General features: G+C 37.3%; 6 protein-coding genes and 1 non-coding gene across 8 annotated transcripts; 2 read left to right on the forward strand and 5 right to left on the reverse strand.

Annotated features, from left to right (window-relative positions):
• Positions 1-541: 541 nt before the first annotated feature.
• LOC106364939 (heavy metal-associated isoprenylated plant protein 18) lies at positions 542-1,676 on the forward strand. Its single transcript, XM_048740536.1, is given in 6 exon segments — positions 542-591; positions 709-815; positions 928-1,048; positions 1,163-1,245; positions 1,364-1,626; positions 1,629-1,676. Coding segments are annotated over 6 exon segments (672 nt in total).
• A 1,043-nt stretch (positions 1,677-2,719) lies between these two features.
• BNAA09G36090D lies at positions 2,720-5,223 on the reverse strand. Its single transcript, XM_013807935.3, has 2 exons — positions 4,686-5,223; positions 2,720-3,329 (listed from the first exon to the last, which is right to left on the reverse strand). The coding sequence occupies exons 1-2, from the start codon at positions 5,140-5,142 to the stop codon at positions 2,791-2,793; spliced, it is 996 nt and encodes a 331-aa protein (XP_013663389.2). The 5' UTR covers positions 5,143-5,223; the 3' UTR covers positions 2,720-2,790.
• Positions 5,224-5,934: 711 nt separating this feature from the next.
• On the reverse strand, positions 5,935-7,963 carry LOC125578454. The gene is made up of 4 exons (XM_048741200.1): positions 7,771-7,963; positions 7,343-7,687; positions 6,931-7,055; positions 5,935-6,327 (listed from the first exon to the last, which is right to left on the reverse strand). The coding sequence occupies exons 1-4, from the start codon at positions 7,814-7,816 to the stop codon at positions 6,127-6,129; spliced, it is 717 nt and encodes a 238-aa protein (XP_048597157.1). The 5' UTR covers positions 7,817-7,963; the 3' UTR covers positions 5,935-6,126.
• Positions 7,780-9,899, reverse strand: LOC106368055 (ycf20-like protein). 2 transcript variants are annotated; one of them, XM_013807932.3, is made up of 4 exons: positions 9,787-9,898; positions 9,330-9,532; positions 8,616-9,026; positions 7,780-8,536 (listed from the first exon to the last, which is right to left on the reverse strand). In XM_013807932.3, exons 2-4 carry the CDS (start codon positions 9,479-9,481, stop codon positions 8,530-8,532), a joined length of 570 nt encoding a protein of 189 aa, XP_013663386.2. In that variant the 5' UTR covers positions 9,482-9,532; positions 9,787-9,898; the 3' UTR covers positions 7,780-8,529. The 2 variants fall into 2 exon arrangements, with proteins under 2 accessions (XP_013663386.2, XP_013663387.2); XM_013807933.3 differs by lacking the exon at positions 7,780-8,536 and having other exon boundaries at positions 8,612-9,026; positions 9,787-9,899.
• Positions 7,781-7,975, reverse strand: LOC125578868. The gene has a single exon (XR_007316950.1). It is a non-coding gene; the product is annotated as a U2 spliceosomal RNA (small nuclear RNA).
• LOC125578197 (L-2-hydroxyglutarate dehydrogenase, mitochondrial-like) lies at positions 9,480-11,957 on the forward strand. Its single transcript, XM_048740537.1, has 6 exons — positions 9,480-9,499; positions 9,942-10,323; positions 10,496-10,777; positions 10,875-11,305; positions 11,396-11,555; positions 11,654-11,957. Exons 1-6 carry the CDS (start codon positions 9,480-9,482, stop codon positions 11,762-11,764), a joined length of 1,386 nt encoding a protein of 461 aa, XP_048596494.1. The 3' UTR covers positions 11,765-11,957.
• Positions 11,868-14,171, reverse strand: LOC125578453 (ABSCISIC ACID-INSENSITIVE 5-like protein 2). Its single transcript, XM_048741199.1, has 3 exons — positions 12,604-14,171; positions 12,451-12,522; positions 11,868-12,146 (listed from the first exon to the last, which is right to left on the reverse strand). Exons 1-3 carry the CDS (start codon positions 13,294-13,296, stop codon positions 12,063-12,065), a joined length of 849 nt encoding a protein of 282 aa, XP_048597156.1. The 5' UTR covers positions 13,297-14,171; the 3' UTR covers positions 11,868-12,062.
• Between the last annotated feature and the right edge of the window lie 1,936 nt (positions 14,172-16,107).

Here is a 16,107-nt window from a genome sequence, read left to right on the forward strand (position 1 = left end):
GTTTCCCTCTCTGTAATACATATATCTATATGCAAATATTTATATATACAAGTCATATATCTTTCATACACATAGTCATCGTTTCCCTTTCTGTAATATATATATATGTGTGTGTGTGTGTGTGCGCAAATATTATCTATATGTCACAGATCTTTTTATACACATAGTCATCGTTAATATATATATATATATATATATATATATATATATATATATATATATATTGTTAGGTTTCAACCTTTTCATAAAGGTGTTATACGGTGAAAAGATTATTAGAACTGGTGTTTCTTGTTTGGAGTTTGAATATAGTGTGTAGCTGCTGGTCAAAGAGATCACCAAAAAATAATCAAGACAAGTACGTAGAGCAACTTATATCTTCACATTTCTATGTAATTTGAGTCAGAATTTTGAGATTTTATACTCTTCTTACAATGCTTATTGGTACACTTTTTTCTCCCTTGGAAATATATATATTGTTAGGGTTCAACCTTTTCATAAGAGGTGTTATACTGTGAGAAGATTTCTTATTTGGAATTCTAATATGGTGTGTTGCTGCTTGTCAAAGAGATCACCAAGACATAGTCCAGACAAGTATGTAGAGTGAATTATATATCTACACTTAAATAAGACTTTTGTGTGTTTAATACTCTTCTTATCATGCTAATTGGCACATTTTTTCTCCCTTCGGAAAAAAATATATATTGTTAGGGTTCAACCTCTTCATAAGAGGTGTTATACGGTGAGAAGATTTCTTGTTTGGAATGTGAATATGGCGCGTCGCTGCTGGTCAAAAAGATCACCAAAATATAATCCAGGCAAGTACATAGAGTAACTTATATCTCTACATTTTCTATGTAATTTGAATAAGATTTTTGTGATTTTATATTCTTCTTACAATGCTAATTGGCACACTTGGAAAAAGCGCAGAAGTTTTGACTATGACTAAGAAATCCGATGTAGTTCCAGAAAAGAATGGACAATCTAATATAGTCCCTAAAAAGGAAGCAAATCCAGAAATAAAGCAAACTGATGATAAACCTGAAAGGAGGTAGATAACTTTCATATTTTCAGTTTTCCATTAATGATTAAGGTGCCAGTCAATTTGTTTCTTGTTGGTTAATATACTATACATGTGTTTCAGCTTTTCTTTGATAAGTTCAAGTATACGTGAAGTCGAGTACAATTTAAGACCTGCGAGTCAGGAGCTCGAGGTATACATCCGAAAAGTGATTTCCAAATTCGAAGGTAATATAATATGCAACGTTTTTAAGAAAAATCACATAGTTCAGATATATAGATTTGGTGACAATATATTAGTATTTTATATTGTAGTAATTATTTTTTCTAAATGACGCATGGTTAGGGGTTGAAAATTGTGTGGTGGATATACAAAACAAAAGAATTGTGGTCACCGGTGACTTTGATCAAAAGAAACTGTTTGAAGAGCTTCAGAAAAAGAGGCGTAAGATAATAAAGAAAGATCATGAATTAATTGAGAAATATAGACGCATTCATGCCCGAGTAAGAAGTGGGGATGAAAAGGAGATGGCCAAATTTGACATGTCCAATGAAGAAAATCCTAATGGAGCACTGTATCTTTTTCTCCTTTTTATTTTTATTTTCTTATTTTTTTTATATTTTATCTTTTTATTCATATAGCTAGTCGAAACAAGTAATCACCATAAGTGTTTAAGTGTTTGATTCACCGCGCTATGATATGATAAGACAAATAGAATATGTTTTTTAATTACTTCTTTAGTATTTTTATGATTAATGATAAATTTTACATCCTCATCGTCTTAGTCTATGTCAATATATATGAAGAAGAACAATATAAATAGATTACATATATACCAAGCTTAACATTGTTAACAAATTCCTTTTTTTGGCACTTGCGAATAATACAAACATCTATATTCTTCTTTAAACCAATATTTTGCCTTGCTTATATAGTTTTCACATTTACGTAGATTTTTGATATTCAAAACAAATTATTCGTGGCCATCAAAATAACATGAAGTCAAAGACTTTTAGATCACAAACAACCTGGCGTCCACATTTATATTTTTCTTTATATTTAAACATTTTTTGTTTTGGTCGATAAATTGCTACGTCCAAATTATACAGTTTATTCAACTGTGAACTATTGAAAACCTTTTAGCAAAAAAAAAAACTATTGAAAATCTTGATCCACTGATTATAACACATGCTATGTTTAGTAAGGTAGGCATCCCTGAATAAGAGTCTTGGCATTATTCAGTAAAAAAAAGATTCTTGGCATAGAAATATGATTGTAAGCCATATAAACAGATCACCTTAAGTATATGAAGTGTAAGATAACATTTCCTTAACTTTTTTACACAAATATATTGATGATTATAACCATACACAGATAAAATATCTTTGTAGTTTACTTTTTATGAAGATCAATTATAATAACTCGTACATATATATTTTTGTAGGTACACATTGGGGTCCTAAAAGATACGATGTTTTATAAAGGTTTAAATGCTATTTTGTCGAGCAAATGTGAAAGATTATATTAGTGGCATTCATTGTAATGCTCTAGTAACTAAATGGTTTCTATATATTTAGTTTGAGAAATATGAGAAAATGATATATCAGTAGGTTGGGATATAAATAACTTGAAAACATAAGTTATTTTTTCTAATGTTTTTCAATTAGCATTTAATGGATTAATAAAAAATTAGAAAACATAAGCTGCAAAACGTGTTATTGGTGAAAACTGTCGTGCCTAAGACATACAAATAACCTCAGAGATCGATCACATCAGAACACTAATTTTCTTCTACATGCGTCGAGTGGGAGTGAGTTGGTACTTCCACGTCTGATGTGTCCACGTCCACTTCCTCGTCCGTAACAATTAGCAGAATCCACTGTCAACTTATGACACTCGTCGTCGTCGTAGTGGGAGAATGAGGATAGGTCGTGAACGGTCTCCGAAATCAGATCCCGGCAGATATGGTCATGAAGTGCCAAACCAATCTTAGCCACTTCTCTTTGTTGACCAGATGCTATGTCCTCACTAACCTCGTTCACGCTCTCCATCAAGCTCCGTCCTACCTTCCGCACCATAATTGGCGCCGTGTCACGTGACTCTGGCGTTGCTCTCTTGGGAATGACGTCGTGCATGGCGTAATGGTCGGGTCTAGTGATTAGATTAATGTGGTTGACTTTGTAGGTTGTGTTGTTTTTGTACTCGTGATCGTTCATCATCGTCGACAACATTGTTGTGTCAGTGTCTGTTTCTTGTAGTGTCGTCTTCGTGTTCTTATTCATTTGCGTCCCCACGACGGCATCTCCTACCACTGTTAAGCAAATAAAATAATTTTATAAGACAACCTGTTTCTTTCGTTAACAACTATTGTTATTTATTCATAAAAAGTACAAACAATAACCAGAAATACATTGAAAAACATAATTAATCTGAAAGAACAAAAACACATAGAAATTAAGTAAAAACTGATGATACTTCTCTAGAATAGGTCTTGTTATCTAAGTTTCAAACAGATTCACCTTGCCAGTTTATGAGTATATTATCCATTTATCATTATGTAGTTATCAAAACGAAAATTTATTGTTTTTGTCTAAATCATCTATTGTTGTCAATTTTTTAAAAAACAACCATTCTTGTGTACACACCTAGATTCCTATTAAATTTTCTTATTTTACATGAAAATAAGACCAAGCATATACCAATATTATAAAGCTGGCTTCATCCACAAATTTTTAAAAAATATTTTTAAAAATACCCTTTTGTTTTGAAATACTACAAAGAAACTTAACTATGCAATAGGGTGTAGACAAAATTATACGAATTGTTTTATTCTAACAACATAGGTATATACAATTTATGCTTGTATAATCATTTTGCTTAAAAAGTGATATTCTTGATTTGGTACCATCAAACAGTTTGTGGGGCTTTTAAAAAAAACAGTTTGTGGGTCAGAATCAGGAATAAATAAAATAATGGGTGGGGGCCTAAATAATGAGAAAGTAAAAGTGGGATTCAAATAAAGGAATAAAGGCCCCTAAAAGCTGCTTCCTTCCTTCATCATTTGTCTAACATGCCTCTTTCTTTACTCTCTTTTGCACTTTAATTAGCCATAAATTGATGTTAGATTAGACTGAGACTAAACTTCACCATTTGATTATTCCACCCTACCCTTTTGACTTAATATTAATTTAAACATTATCCTTATTGCCAATTGCCAATAAACTCTGGAGTGAACTCAACTGATGACAAATGAGACCTCAAATCAAATAACACCTTCCATGCATGCATGAATTTGTTAGAGAAACTACATTTGTTTATTATCTCTATCTTTTACTAATAAATAAGACAATACGATGAGACTGTCTTCCACTATTGGACACACTCATGATCTCACCACCAACCAAAGAGACAAAACTCTTTGATCTTTCTATTTACTCACTATTTGTTGCTGCTTTGACTTACACAATGTTTTTTTTTTGGGGTGTAAATGTTAAGAAACTTACACAATGTTCTCTTAATGTTTCTAACTAGAGTTTGTGATTATTGATTAGGTATCTCACGTTTGAAAATAATTAAGTTGAGTTTTATTTTGTGATTAGTAGGTAATAACTGGACCATAAACTTGATGAGAGAGGTTTAGTTAAAATTTGATCATATGGGAACTCACCGGTGCTTGAGAATTTGATATCATCACGCGCCGTCTCCGGTGAAACCTTCTTTTGCAGAACGTAAGTGGTTTTGAGGACTTCGATGGTTCTCCGAAGCTCCTCTAAGTCACGATCACATTTCTCTAACGCACCCACAAGACTCACCCTCGCAGCTTCTTGCTCCACTCCTTCGTTGGGTTGAAGCGGCGGCTCGACGGTTCCTCCGCCGTCTACGTTTGATGTATCTTCTGGAGGAGAAGCGTAAACGATGGCTATCTGTTCTTGTTTCTTAGATCCTAAGGTGATAGATTTGCGGCGGCTGGATGAGAAGTTGAAGGTGCAGAGGAAGAGCTTGAAGAATCCGGGGAGGCAGCCGGAGGATACGGCGGAGGAGTTTGAGTTTCTCCGGGAAGGGTAATGATTATCCCGCCATGAAGATGAAGGAGAAAGCAAGTTCTCTCGTTTACTCTTCTTCATATTCCCTTCTTTGTGTGTTTTTTTTCTTTCTCTTTGACCTCTTTGTTTTTCTATATAGCTGGAAACCTTAAATTCCCATTTACTCAATATTGTTTTTTTTTTGGGTCAAACACTCAATATTGTTTTTTTTACACAATTCCAACGGTAAAATTAAAAGATTATTCCATTTTGTGATTTAGGTTTTGCTTTTCTTTATTATTTTTATCTTTTCACTTTTATTTTACCTTTTTAACTTTTGTTGGTCCAATAGGCACATGGCAAATACTGATGCTTTTAAAATGCGATATATCATGAGCTATAGACATCATAATGTCTTTTATCTTCTTCTTTTCAGTTTATTAGTGGTTTACTAAGTTACTCTTTGTTTACATCCAAGTATCCAACTAAGTTCATTAAAGTGGTAAAATACATTGTAATAATGGCCCTAGCTTCTAAATTCAGATTCTGTAAATAATCTCTGTTGCTCCAAATATTGAAACATATAAAACAGTCCAGGAACAGTGTACTAATTAAAGACGACTGATTCCATCAATTAGAACCTTAATCAAATTAGCATTAGGAGCTTAACACGACGCTCCATGAGAAACAAAGGCCATGATTATGAGTGCTCCTTAAGATTCATGTCCATGTGCGTGCAGCATGCTGGTCAGAGTAGATATTTTTTTTTGTTTGTTGTGTGGACTAAGTGGTGATATCTTTAATGGCCTTCTGGTTTGAGACCTCACATCAATTTGCATATTTGTAGGTGACAATTTATGTTTCTAATGTAATCAAATCTTGCAAGTCCTGTAGTATCATGAAACGTAACAATGAACTCTAGACATTGGAAGTTTCAGGGTTAATAATCAGAGTAACAGACACTGACAAAAGAAACAAAAAAAGCCTATTCTATACAAATAAGAGCTCGAAAGAAAGAAACCAGAGAAAGCTGATTACATAAAAGACCAATGAAAATCCAAATGAAGAAACTAAACAAATATGGGATTAAAGATCTTTCCATACTTTGTAGTCGCTAGTTGAGCTGTTGTGCATATTACTGTCTTGGCAGCCGATTAAGAAAGTAGAACGCACAGGATCGACATTTACTATAGCATGTGCTGTGCCACTAGGGCTAACCGCTACAGCTACTTCATCCTCTCCAATTAACACTTCTGCATAGCCTTTTTCCACCTTGTGATTCTCCAGCTGCACGTATTCATTAAAGATAAATCCATAAACAATGTCAGATCGATGAGTTTGGCTCATTTTGACCCGAAGGTCAGTAGTAAGGAAATGGTAAACCAAGGCTCAACTGTCATAGACAAAGGGATTAGACTATGTAAGACGAGTCCATTTACCACATCACTAAGCATCTAAAAATAGTAATTCGTTTTTTTTTCAACCTAATACGATGATTAGTGGGTCACTGATCACTGATCAAGGATGATAGTCACAACATCTTTATGATTCAGAGTGATTATCTCCTACAACACTGCAGGATCAAAGACCAAATAAGCGAGAACCCAAATCAGAAACTCTACTCTAAGGTTTCTTCTAGAGACCCTTAACACCTCCAAAACCTCAAAACCAACCAAATACAGTCTGCTCTTGCATATGTTCAATCCCTACTTTATACTCGTCCAAAGAGTAACGTTATGATAAACATAGTTAGTTAAGCTGGCCTAATGCAATCTGTCAACGCTCTCTTCTATCTCATTTAACAATACATATCACTTTACCATTTGCATACTTAGATAAACAAAAAAAAACAGATATTCCTTCCTACCAAAGGTTTCACTATGGACTTACCCTGAATCTCGTCTTGGCTCCCCATATGACAAACGTCTCGTTACAAGTATGGTGTCTGTGGTTTCCCCTCAATTCACCAGGCTTAATTTCACCAACATGAATGGAAACACACGTGGCTGCTCCACCTGCAAACAAAGCAAAAACCAAGAATGTGAAAACTCCAGCTCCAAGTAAAGAGAAACCTTCTGATTACACAATTAATCAAACTTGACAATTAAGCAGTCACTATTCACAGACTACAAATGGATCAAAACTTATCATCCATTCCTATGTATAAGCTCTCTTCACTGACTCATTGGTGAAAGCTAATACATGCTTCTAAAGATACTTAGAACTCTTTATCTCCCTTAAGCTAAATGGTTTTCTCAGTTCCAATGTACTCAACTACGGAATCGAATCAGTAGAGACGAACCGTGGAGCTGAGAATCACGAGCAAGAGCAACGGGATCAAGCAACCACCCACGATCGTCTTTTCTAACAGGCGAGATCGACGCTGTATCAAACCGGATCAGATTAACCTTATCGTCTCCGTCGAGGACTTCCGAATCAGGATGATGGTGACTCTTCGCTGCTGATTTCGTATGCGAAGAAGACGAAGATAGGTGAGAAGAGTGCTGTAACCTGAGAGTGATCCATGTGAGGAAGAGGAAGAAGGAGAGAAGCAGAGGAAACGCTTGAGGCTTCTTCAGTAGATTGATCAACGGTGAGAATCTATGGTTCTCCGTCACTGTCCTCCTAGGGTTCGCCATCTTCGACTCTGAGGAACAGAGTGATTAATTTATAAAACTTTTATTTGTTAATGTTTACTTTAAACTTAATTATCGGATTAAAGTTATTAACTGTTGATATGGCGGGTTGAGCCAGTCCGTGCAATAGTGCAACGCATGGACGACTCTTGAAAGCCCAGATAGCAAGCTATCTTAGTGGGCTTTCTCCCTTAAAAAATAGAGTTAATATCGAGCGGACCGATGGCCCACATATCAGATATTAAACTGATAAGAACAGATACTACACTTGATCTTAGCCAAAAGGCCGAGAAAGGTATGATTTGTGAGTTGGGCTTCGCTTCTCTTTTATAGTGCTAAGGTTATACTAACGTTTCTCTGTCTTACCGATGTGGGACTTTTGGAAGGTGTTTAAGAACCGCCTAAGCGAGAGATATTCAATACGACGTCGAATCATCACTGTCTTCTTCCGTTATTCTGAAGGTTTGTTAGATACTTGTGTTGGGTCCATAAGATGTTTGTGAGCTTGTGATACTTCAAGTTGAAGCTAATTGATCTGTTATCTTGAAAAAAAATATATATATAAATGGGAGAAAATAACTCAGAGAATCAATGCTTATATTAAACGTAACCATCTGCAACGATGCAACCAAATACAGACAAGGCTATACAGACACGACTCTAGCACTGTTTGCAGGTGACTTGCCTTGTGTAGATCAGAGGGTTTGATGATCCCATGTCTTGCAGTGACCTGAGTTTAAGTCTTGACAACCTTCATGGCATAAAAGGAGACACAGCTTGTCAAATTTTGCTGGTCACTGTCCATTCTAGAGCGCCAGGTTTCTCGGTTGTGTTGCCCCTTCCAAGGTCTGAGCTAAAACCTGTAACGCAGCCAAGAGTTTTTTCATTCATTGGAATCCACAAAAGCTTAAAGATGAATGATGTGTCTAACTAACTTACTTGAACGAGTCAAGGAACAGTCCAAGGGCGAGTCCAGTCTTCCAATAGTTAAACATGGTTATCATGCTCCGCATCTTGTTGATTAAAGGAATGGATGCTCTGTACATTAAAGCTCCGATGCATTCCACTACGATCACAGCCAATGCAGCGGATAAAACATCCCAGTCTCCTGTTTGTCCTATAAACGTAGAGAAAGCAGTTGCAGAGTAAAATCCCACCAAGAGAAAGAGCAGTTTCTTGGGGAGATCTTTCTTTATCTCCTGAATTTTCACCAGAAGTTTAGTTCTGAGATCTTGTATGGCTTTGAGTAGTCTTGGACGTGTGGAGCTTTTATTACTCGAAGAACCGGATGGTGGATCTGTTCTGCTCCCACCAACCGAGCTCCTAACTGTTGTCCATGTCCTGGAAAATCTAAAAGACATTTAAAATTGGACATTAGAAAGATGAAATCATCGTCAGATCTTCTTTAAGACACATGAACCAACAAGCAGATGTGTGCAAAAGGGAATGCTTCCACAGGAATTAAGCAAAATCTGAAGGACCTTACTACTCTCCTTAGTACAATAAAGCAACAAACCATGGCTTGGATATAGTTCAGTCTGATACAATACAAGTACAAGCAATAGGCTTGCAAACTTAAGGACCTCACTTTACTACTCCTTAGCACAATAAAGTACCAAACCATGGCTTAGTTATGGTCTCTTAAGAACATACCTTTGACGTCTGACCAATGAAGGCCGAGCAGGATGAAGGAAATGACAGAGAGAACAAAACTCGAAGCAAACGGCAAGGGCGAAAGCACCCTTCCTCCTTGGCAAGAACTTAGTTCCACAGTTAGGTAATGCCACGGTGATGGCTAATCCCATGAAACAGATAGAAGAAACGTTGGTCTATCTGACCCACATGCAGCTTACTTCCTAAACCACAAAGTTTGGGCACATCAGTTTCACACCCAACAAAAAAACTCAAAGTGGATTCAATTCAAGAACAACAGTGGCTCAACATATCAAAAAGGTGCTGCCACCAACTACTTCTACAATTCAACTAGACATTTTTACACAAATACTTCAAAATCAAGGCCAAGATCAATCCTTTTTGGCAGCCTATTGATTAAAGGAACTGAATTTTAAATTTCGATTACAAATTTAAAACAGCAGAAAGAAACGGGTACCAGCTGGTCACGGCCATGGGACTTATGGGTTGTGATTGTGAAGGAGAGAAAGTACAAAGAATGAAAATTAGAGGAAGAAGAGAGAAAGTGCCTCACCGCTGAACTGAAACGGCAGCGTTTTAAGTAAAGCTCTGGGCTGGAACATGTAAGTAAAGCCCAATAAGAAAAGCCCATCAGCATTTATGGTATCTATGCACTACCACATTTGCTTCAGGAGAAGATTCAAAGAAGAAGAAGAAGATGCTAGCTTCTCTTGGTAGAAGATGGACGAGATTGTCAAAGAGGAATCTAAAACCAACCTGGAAACTGCTCAACGGAAGAGGAGTAAGCGGCGGAGCGGAAACTATAGCTAAAGAGAGAGTCGACGCCGTCGTGATCGGTGCCGGAGTCGTGGGTTTAGCGGTGGCGCGCGAGCTCAGTCTCCGCGGGAGAGAAGTGCTTATCCTCGACGCCGCGTCATCGTTCGGCACAGTCACGAGTTCCCGCAACAGCGAGGTCATCCACGCCGGAATCTATTATCCTCCAAACTCTCTAAAGGTACAACCTTTCGATCAAAGGGTCGCAATCAAAGTCCTCTAAAGCTGTATCTTTATCTCGAGGGTCGATTCAAAGTCTACTAAACTCTCTAAAGATACAGTCTTTATCTTAAGGGTCGCAATCAAAGTCCTCAAAACTCACTAAAGGCACAATCTTTTTGGATTTTGATCAGGCCAAGTTTTGTGTAAGAGGGAGGGAACTGTTGTATAGGTATTGCTCTGAACATGGAATCGTTCACAGGAAGATTGGTAAGCTTGTGGTTGCTACAGGATCATCTGAGATACCGAAGCTTGATCTGTTGATGCATCTTGGAACTTTGAATGGAGTCTCGGGTTTAAGGATGTTGGAAGGTTTTGAAGCAATGAGGATGGAGCCGGAGCTTCGATGTGTTAAAGCATTGCTGTCTCCTGAGTCTGGGATTGTGGATACGCATTCCTTCATGCTATCTTTAGTGGTACTGTATCATCTCCTCTGTGCTTTGATATGATCTTTGAGTTTATGGAGTAGGAAAGAGTTTTGATTCCATGATGTACAGGGGTAACTAACTACAGGGACAAGCAGAGAACAGTCACGCAACGTTCTCATACAATACAGTGGTTTTAAGCGGTCGTGTTGAAGAAGAGAAGATGCATTTGTTTGTTGCTGAAACTGGATCGGTTGAGTCTCGGTGTGAGGGAGTAGTAGCTGAGCTTGAGCTGATACCTAACCTCGTTGTTAACTCCGCGGGGTTAGGTGCTCAAGCTCTGGCAAAGAGATTCCATGGGTTAGGTCACCGGTTCATTCCTTCGTCTCACTATGCTCGTGGATGCTACTTCACGCTGTCCGGTGCTAAGTCTCCTCCTTTTGATAAACTTGTGTATCCTATACCTGAGGAAGGAGGTCTTGGTGTTCATGTCACTGTTGATTTGAATGGGCTTGTGAAGTTTGGTCCTGATGTTGAGTGGATTGAATGCAGAGACGACACATCAAGCTTCCTCAACAAGTAATGGTTGCATCTGTCATGAAAGTCTCCTCTCTCTCGTCTATTATGAAGTTACTAATGATATTTCTTCTTCATGCTGTTTGAATCCAGATTTGATTATGGTGTAAACCCACAACGAGCTGAGAAATTCTACCCAGAGATCAGAAAGTACTACCCTGATCTCAAAGATGGATCATTGGAACCGGGTTATTCAGGCATCCGTCCCAAGCTTTCCGGACCAAAACAGCATCCAGTAGATTTTATCATACAGGTAAACTTTTGTTCTCAAAAGCATTAGACATATAACTCTAACACTGTTCCCTATATCTTTGGTTTTGTTATGAAAGCGCTTGTGTTATTGATATGCAGGGAGAGGAGACTCATGGAGTTCCTGGTCTTGTGAATCTCTTTGGCATCGAGTCGCCTGGTTTGACTTCAAGCTTGGCTATAGCAGAACATATAGCAAACAAGTTCTTATGATGAAAGTTTAAGCTAATGTCTACATTTGAGAACAAAGCTGGCCCATTAGTATAAGGCTTGGCAAATTCAAACAGTTTTCCTCTTTGTGATTCATTTTTCAGACTGTCAACAAAGTGATGTTTTCAATTCTTATACTCGAGAAAAAGATTGTTGTTGAAACTAAAATAACTAAGAATGTTCTTAAGAAACTTAACAGAATTGCTCCAAGTCAAGAATGTACAAAGAAACAAACTGTTTTCCTCTCTTTTTTTATAAGCAAACCGACACAAAAGCAGAAGAAAAAAAAGAAGTTTTGAGATCAGAAAGGAGCTGAGCTTGTCCTCCTCAGCTGCCTCTTGGGATCAAGTGGTGGTGGTGCACTTGGGAGGATCTTCTCTACCTCCTGCAAAGTAAATAGAAAACAAACAATGTAACGGAAACTATCAATTACAAGTTTGTCATGAGAAAAAATATGTTGTAAATGTCGAGTGTAATGAGCCAAACGACTCTTACAAGAAGCAAACAAACAACAAAGACTTGTTCTCTACTGTCTACTATGCTTGTGCCCAATTCCATACTTAACTAAATCTCCTATCATCTACCATTCCTTCTAATTCGAATCCAAAAAAATAAATACATGTTCAATTTTAACACCAATCACAATCAATGCATGTATAACCATATGGGCCAAGGCTACAAAACATTACCTTTTGCCTCCTGAGTCTTTCGTTTTCTTCTTCTAACCGTGAAACTTTGATCTCTAGCTCATGAGTGTAAGCCTGCTCATCAGCACCCAGTATAAGATATGGCTAGACTAATAACAACACCACATTTTGCAATTACAGAAAGATTGTTGTCACCTGTTTCCTAGCTCGAGAACGAGCAGCAGACTCTCTGTTCTTAATCATCCTCTTCTGTTTCCTCTCTACAGTCTTCTCCACAACTTCCCCTGAAGCTACCCTCTTCCTCCCTGGAGTTTGCGTATCTGATAAACCACCCATCAAAGAAGACTGAGACACCATTGCTTGCATGTCTGCAACCGGATACGGCATGAACGACTGAGGCTGTGGCATTGACGGAAGCTGATGATACTGAACCCATGGGGCAACCTGAGCTATGTTTTGCTCCATACCAGCACTACCATTCCCATGGTTCGAACCAGGAACTGTCTCGGTGACCACTCCTGCTTTCAACAACAAATCCTCAAGCGTCATTTCACCTAAGGTAGGCTGCTTATCTCTCCTCTCATGACCACTACCACCTCCATTCTTATCCTGCTGAATGTCTTTCCAGACCTCTTCAACTGTCTTTTTGCTTAGATCCCGCGGTAAAGTCAAACTCCCCTGACGAGAGAGACCTTCATGAGCTGCCAAGGAAGATGGCTGATTACCATCAACAGAGCACACACTCTTGAGAAGCTCGTCAAGATTCATGCTTCCAAGCGCTTTACCAGAACTCCCCAAGTGGGTTTGGACCTCGTCGAGTGTTAAGCTATAGAGAGAGCCTTGCCTATTCAAAGACTGATGAGATCTAGCTTCCCTGTGAGAATCCATACCGCTTTTAAAATAAAAACACAACACAGATGGATAGATAAAACACGATCCTGACCCCACAACAAATCAGAAAACCCTAATCTCAGCAGCAAACGAAGAAGAGTTTCACCAAATTGAGGCAAAAGGTAACACCTTTTTCCCTAAGGTTGGTTGACTCGAGGAACATGCAGTAGAGGAACAGAGCATCGAAGAGGAAGAAATCAACGCGTTGAAGCAATCTGAAAGGGTGTTGGGGATTGCATGCAGCATCGGAAGCTATGGAATGCACATGCTAAACATGGTAATCGAGAAAGACAAGGTTTTTATAGAAACGCCTGCGAAGAAGATACTGAAAGCTACGATCTTTGGAAAAGGGTAAAACGAATTTGAGCTTGGAAAGGATCAGATCTAAGCAAGGGAGATTCGGGTTTCTCTGTCTCGAAGTGATGGAAAGAAGGATGAAACTATATGATAAGTTCAGAGATAGAGAGAGATTTACAAAGCGGACCTAGACTCTGTGTCTGTGTGAGACTCTCTCTCTCTCACTCTCTCTTGTTATGTTCTCTTTTGTTTCGCGCAGGATGAGAGAAAAAGGAGAAGAGAGAACCTTTTGATTGAGAAAGTGACACTCTGATACTGTGGCAAATCCGCCCTCTGTGTGAACTTTCAATGCCTTTCTTTTGCTTTTTTTAGAGTGCCCCTCGGTAGATAATTAAGTTAATAACGATGGCCTCAATAAGAAAGAGAGTTCTTTTTTTGTTTTATTATTAGAGTAACTGTAATTAGTGGCTAGTAATTACTTTAATGAAGGTGGATATCGAGTTTATTCCATCGGACTAATCACTGCTACATGTGCTCGCCGAGACTTCAATCAATTCGGTTTTTAATAGTAGTACTAGATTTAGTTTAAATTTTGAAATCCATTAAAATACAACAACCAATAACTCCTACTTAAACTATGTGTATAAGTTTATAGTGAATTTTTATTATAACTATCATAAATGGATACAGCCGAAAATAACCCCATCATTTATGTTTTAAGATATTTTTTGCACACTTATTTTATTTTACTTATTATTATAACTAAAGTAGAATGTAAATTTAAACTATAAGAAGTAAAATATATATAAATCAAATTAATCATATAATCTATTAAAAATAATAAAATTAAAATAGTGGAAGTTCGGGTTATATTCAACTGAGGGTAAAAAATATATTTCTAAATGTTCACTAAAATTTAAATAGTTTCTGCTTAGCAATAATATAAACTTTTAATATTATTTTTTTTAAAAAATTATCTTTCCAGTAAAAGAAAAAAAAGCTATCCTTGTTCTATATATATATTTGCATCTTCCCTTTTTAAGCGGTGACTTGGCTCTCTTTACGTTTTCTCAAACATTATTTATCAATCCCACTTTCTCGAGAATCTGCGAGCATCCCGATCTGAGAATCACACAAACAGATAGAATCATATATGATTGCTTCTTTGGCTACTCTTGAAAACTCACAATAAAACCAATTTGGTATATGAGAATATATAGAATGTAGAATGTACATGTTAAAAAAAAAAAAGAATGTACATGTTGTTTTTATCAAAAAAAAATAGAATGTACATGTTGACACATACTGAGGAGCCGCATAGCCAAATGTACCCATGACTCTTGTAATAACATAGCTTGTTTCTCCCTTTGGACAGTCTCTTGCTAAACCAAAGTCTGATAGTTTTCTATTGTAGTCATAGATTGTCATAAAGAACCACGTCAGTACCATTCTAAGTTCATTAAGACAGCACTGAGACTTCGGAAAGAGGGTTAATACCTAGTAGAGCAAGATCTTAGAAGGTGTATATGACTTAAACAAGGTCGTATGAAGAAATGCAAGCTCTTTAGCTGCATCAAGGCAACCTTAACACGTGTTAAGAATCAAAATAAGGGAAAAATGAACTTTTATATACAGTTGAGAACTTCCTCAAATTTCACACGTGGTCCCTTTCTGCATCTATTGTATATTTCTGATTCTGGCTCTTTATGCAAAATTTAATGGATTAACTTCAAGGCTTCAAGCAGTGGGTCATTTACCTCGAGGAAGAACGGTTCTTCAGTACGATCCCAGCGTCGCATGGAGCAGTCATGAGATCCTGTAACGAAAGTCACCACGATTGCTAACAGCGAAGCACCAAATCTCTACGTGATGTCTTTAACTACACATAATCTCCTTGAACATAATTAAAACATAAGAACAAACAATCGCCTGATAGTTTCAATAAATTTTGATTTATGAACTTACTTGTGAACAAACGATCCTCAAGACTCCTTATGCATAAACTCGTACAAAAGAAGCAGTTGTTCATCTTCCAAGCAATAACCAATCAGTTTAAATAAGTTAGGGTGACTTAACTGCACCAAGTAGTTGATCTCTACCAAATGTCACAAACAGGTCAGAGAATCAAACCATGGAAACTTGAGATTGGAGTGACATAATAGTAAAGACAATGTTGTGTGTACTAGACATTATCAGTGATCTTGAAATCCATCAGGGTTAAACACTTGGACAGGAACTGCAATACCTGTAATGGATCTAGTTGGAGTTAGAGTAGTCTCATCGATCGAACCTCTAGAGCATAACATAGTTTGATCTGAAGTTTATGGTTGGAAGTCTGAGTTCGTTGAAAGCTTTTGAAGATCGCTTTCCTAAGTATTTCTTCTTTTTCTTATGAGATGCCGATGATGATGATTGAACACTCGAAAGATGAAGGTCTTTACTGCTCTTATCTGCAGACACATACACAAAGGGTTGACTGAAGTCAGAACTAAGGACAACTGAAAAAGGTGG

This window comes from Brassica napus, chromosome A9, assembly GCF_020379485.1.
Source record: "Brassica napus cultivar Da-Ae chromosome A9, Da-Ae, whole genome shotgun sequence".
NCBI classification, from domain to species: domain Eukaryota; kingdom Viridiplantae; phylum Streptophyta; class Magnoliopsida; order Brassicales; family Brassicaceae; genus Brassica; species Brassica napus.

What these genes read in the sequence shown, in the direction of transcription:
- BNAA09G36090D (XM_013807935.3), bottom strand. Translation starts at nt 5,142, where the DNA reads ATGAAGAAGAGTAAACGAGAGAACTTGCTTTCTCCTTCATCTTCATGG. An exon ending in TATCAAATTCTCAAGCACCG is followed by an intron (nt 3,330 to 4,685) that starts GTGAGTTCCCAT and finishes TTTGCTTAACAG; the next exon opens with TGGTAGGAGATGCCGTCGTG.
- LOC125578454 (XM_048741200.1), bottom strand. Translation starts at nt 7,816, where the DNA reads ATGCGTTGCACTATTGCACGGACTGGCTCAACCCGCCATATCAACA. An exon ending in TCGTGATTCTCAGCTCCACG is followed by an intron (nt 7,056 to 7,342) that starts GTTCGTCTCTAC and finishes CTTTGTTTGCAG; the next exon opens with GTGGAGCAGCCACGTGTGTT. An exon ending in GAGCCAAGACGAGATTCAGG is followed by an intron (nt 6,328 to 6,930) that starts GTAAGTCCATAG and finishes GAATACGTGCAG; the next exon opens with CTGGAGAATCACAAGGTGGA.
- LOC125578197 (XM_048740537.1), top strand. Translation starts at nt 9,480, where the DNA reads ATGAAACAGATAGAAGAAAC. An exon ending in ATGAAACAGATAGAAGAAAC is followed by an intron (nt 9,500 to 9,941) that starts GTTGGTCTATCT and finishes ATGTAAGTAAAG; the next exon opens with CCCAATAAGAAAAGCCCATC. An exon ending in ACATCAAGCTTCCTCAACAA is followed by an intron (nt 11,306 to 11,395) that starts GTAATGGTTGCA and finishes GTTTGAATCCAG; the next exon opens with ATTTGATTATGGTGTAAACC.
- LOC106368055 (XM_013807932.3), bottom strand. Translation starts at nt 9,481, where the DNA reads ATGGGATTAGCCATCACCGTGGCATTACCTAACTGTGGAACTAAGTTC. An exon ending in TCATTGGTCAGACGTCAAAG is followed by an intron (nt 9,027 to 9,329) that starts GTATGTTCTTAA and finishes AATGTCTTTTAG; the next exon opens with ATTTTCCAGGACATGGACAA.
- LOC125578453 (XM_048741199.1), bottom strand. Translation starts at nt 13,296, where the DNA reads ATGGATTCTCACAGGGAAGCTAGATCTCATCAGTCTTTGAATAGGCAA. An exon ending in GTTCTCGAGCTAGGAAACAG is followed by an intron (nt 12,523 to 12,603) that starts GTGACAACAATC and finishes GCTGATGAGCAG; the next exon opens with GCTTACACTCATGAGCTAGA. An exon ending in AAAGACTCAGGAGGCAAAAG is followed by an intron (nt 12,147 to 12,450) that starts GTAATGTTTTGT and finishes TTTACTTTGCAG; the next exon opens with GAGGTAGAGAAGATCCTCCC.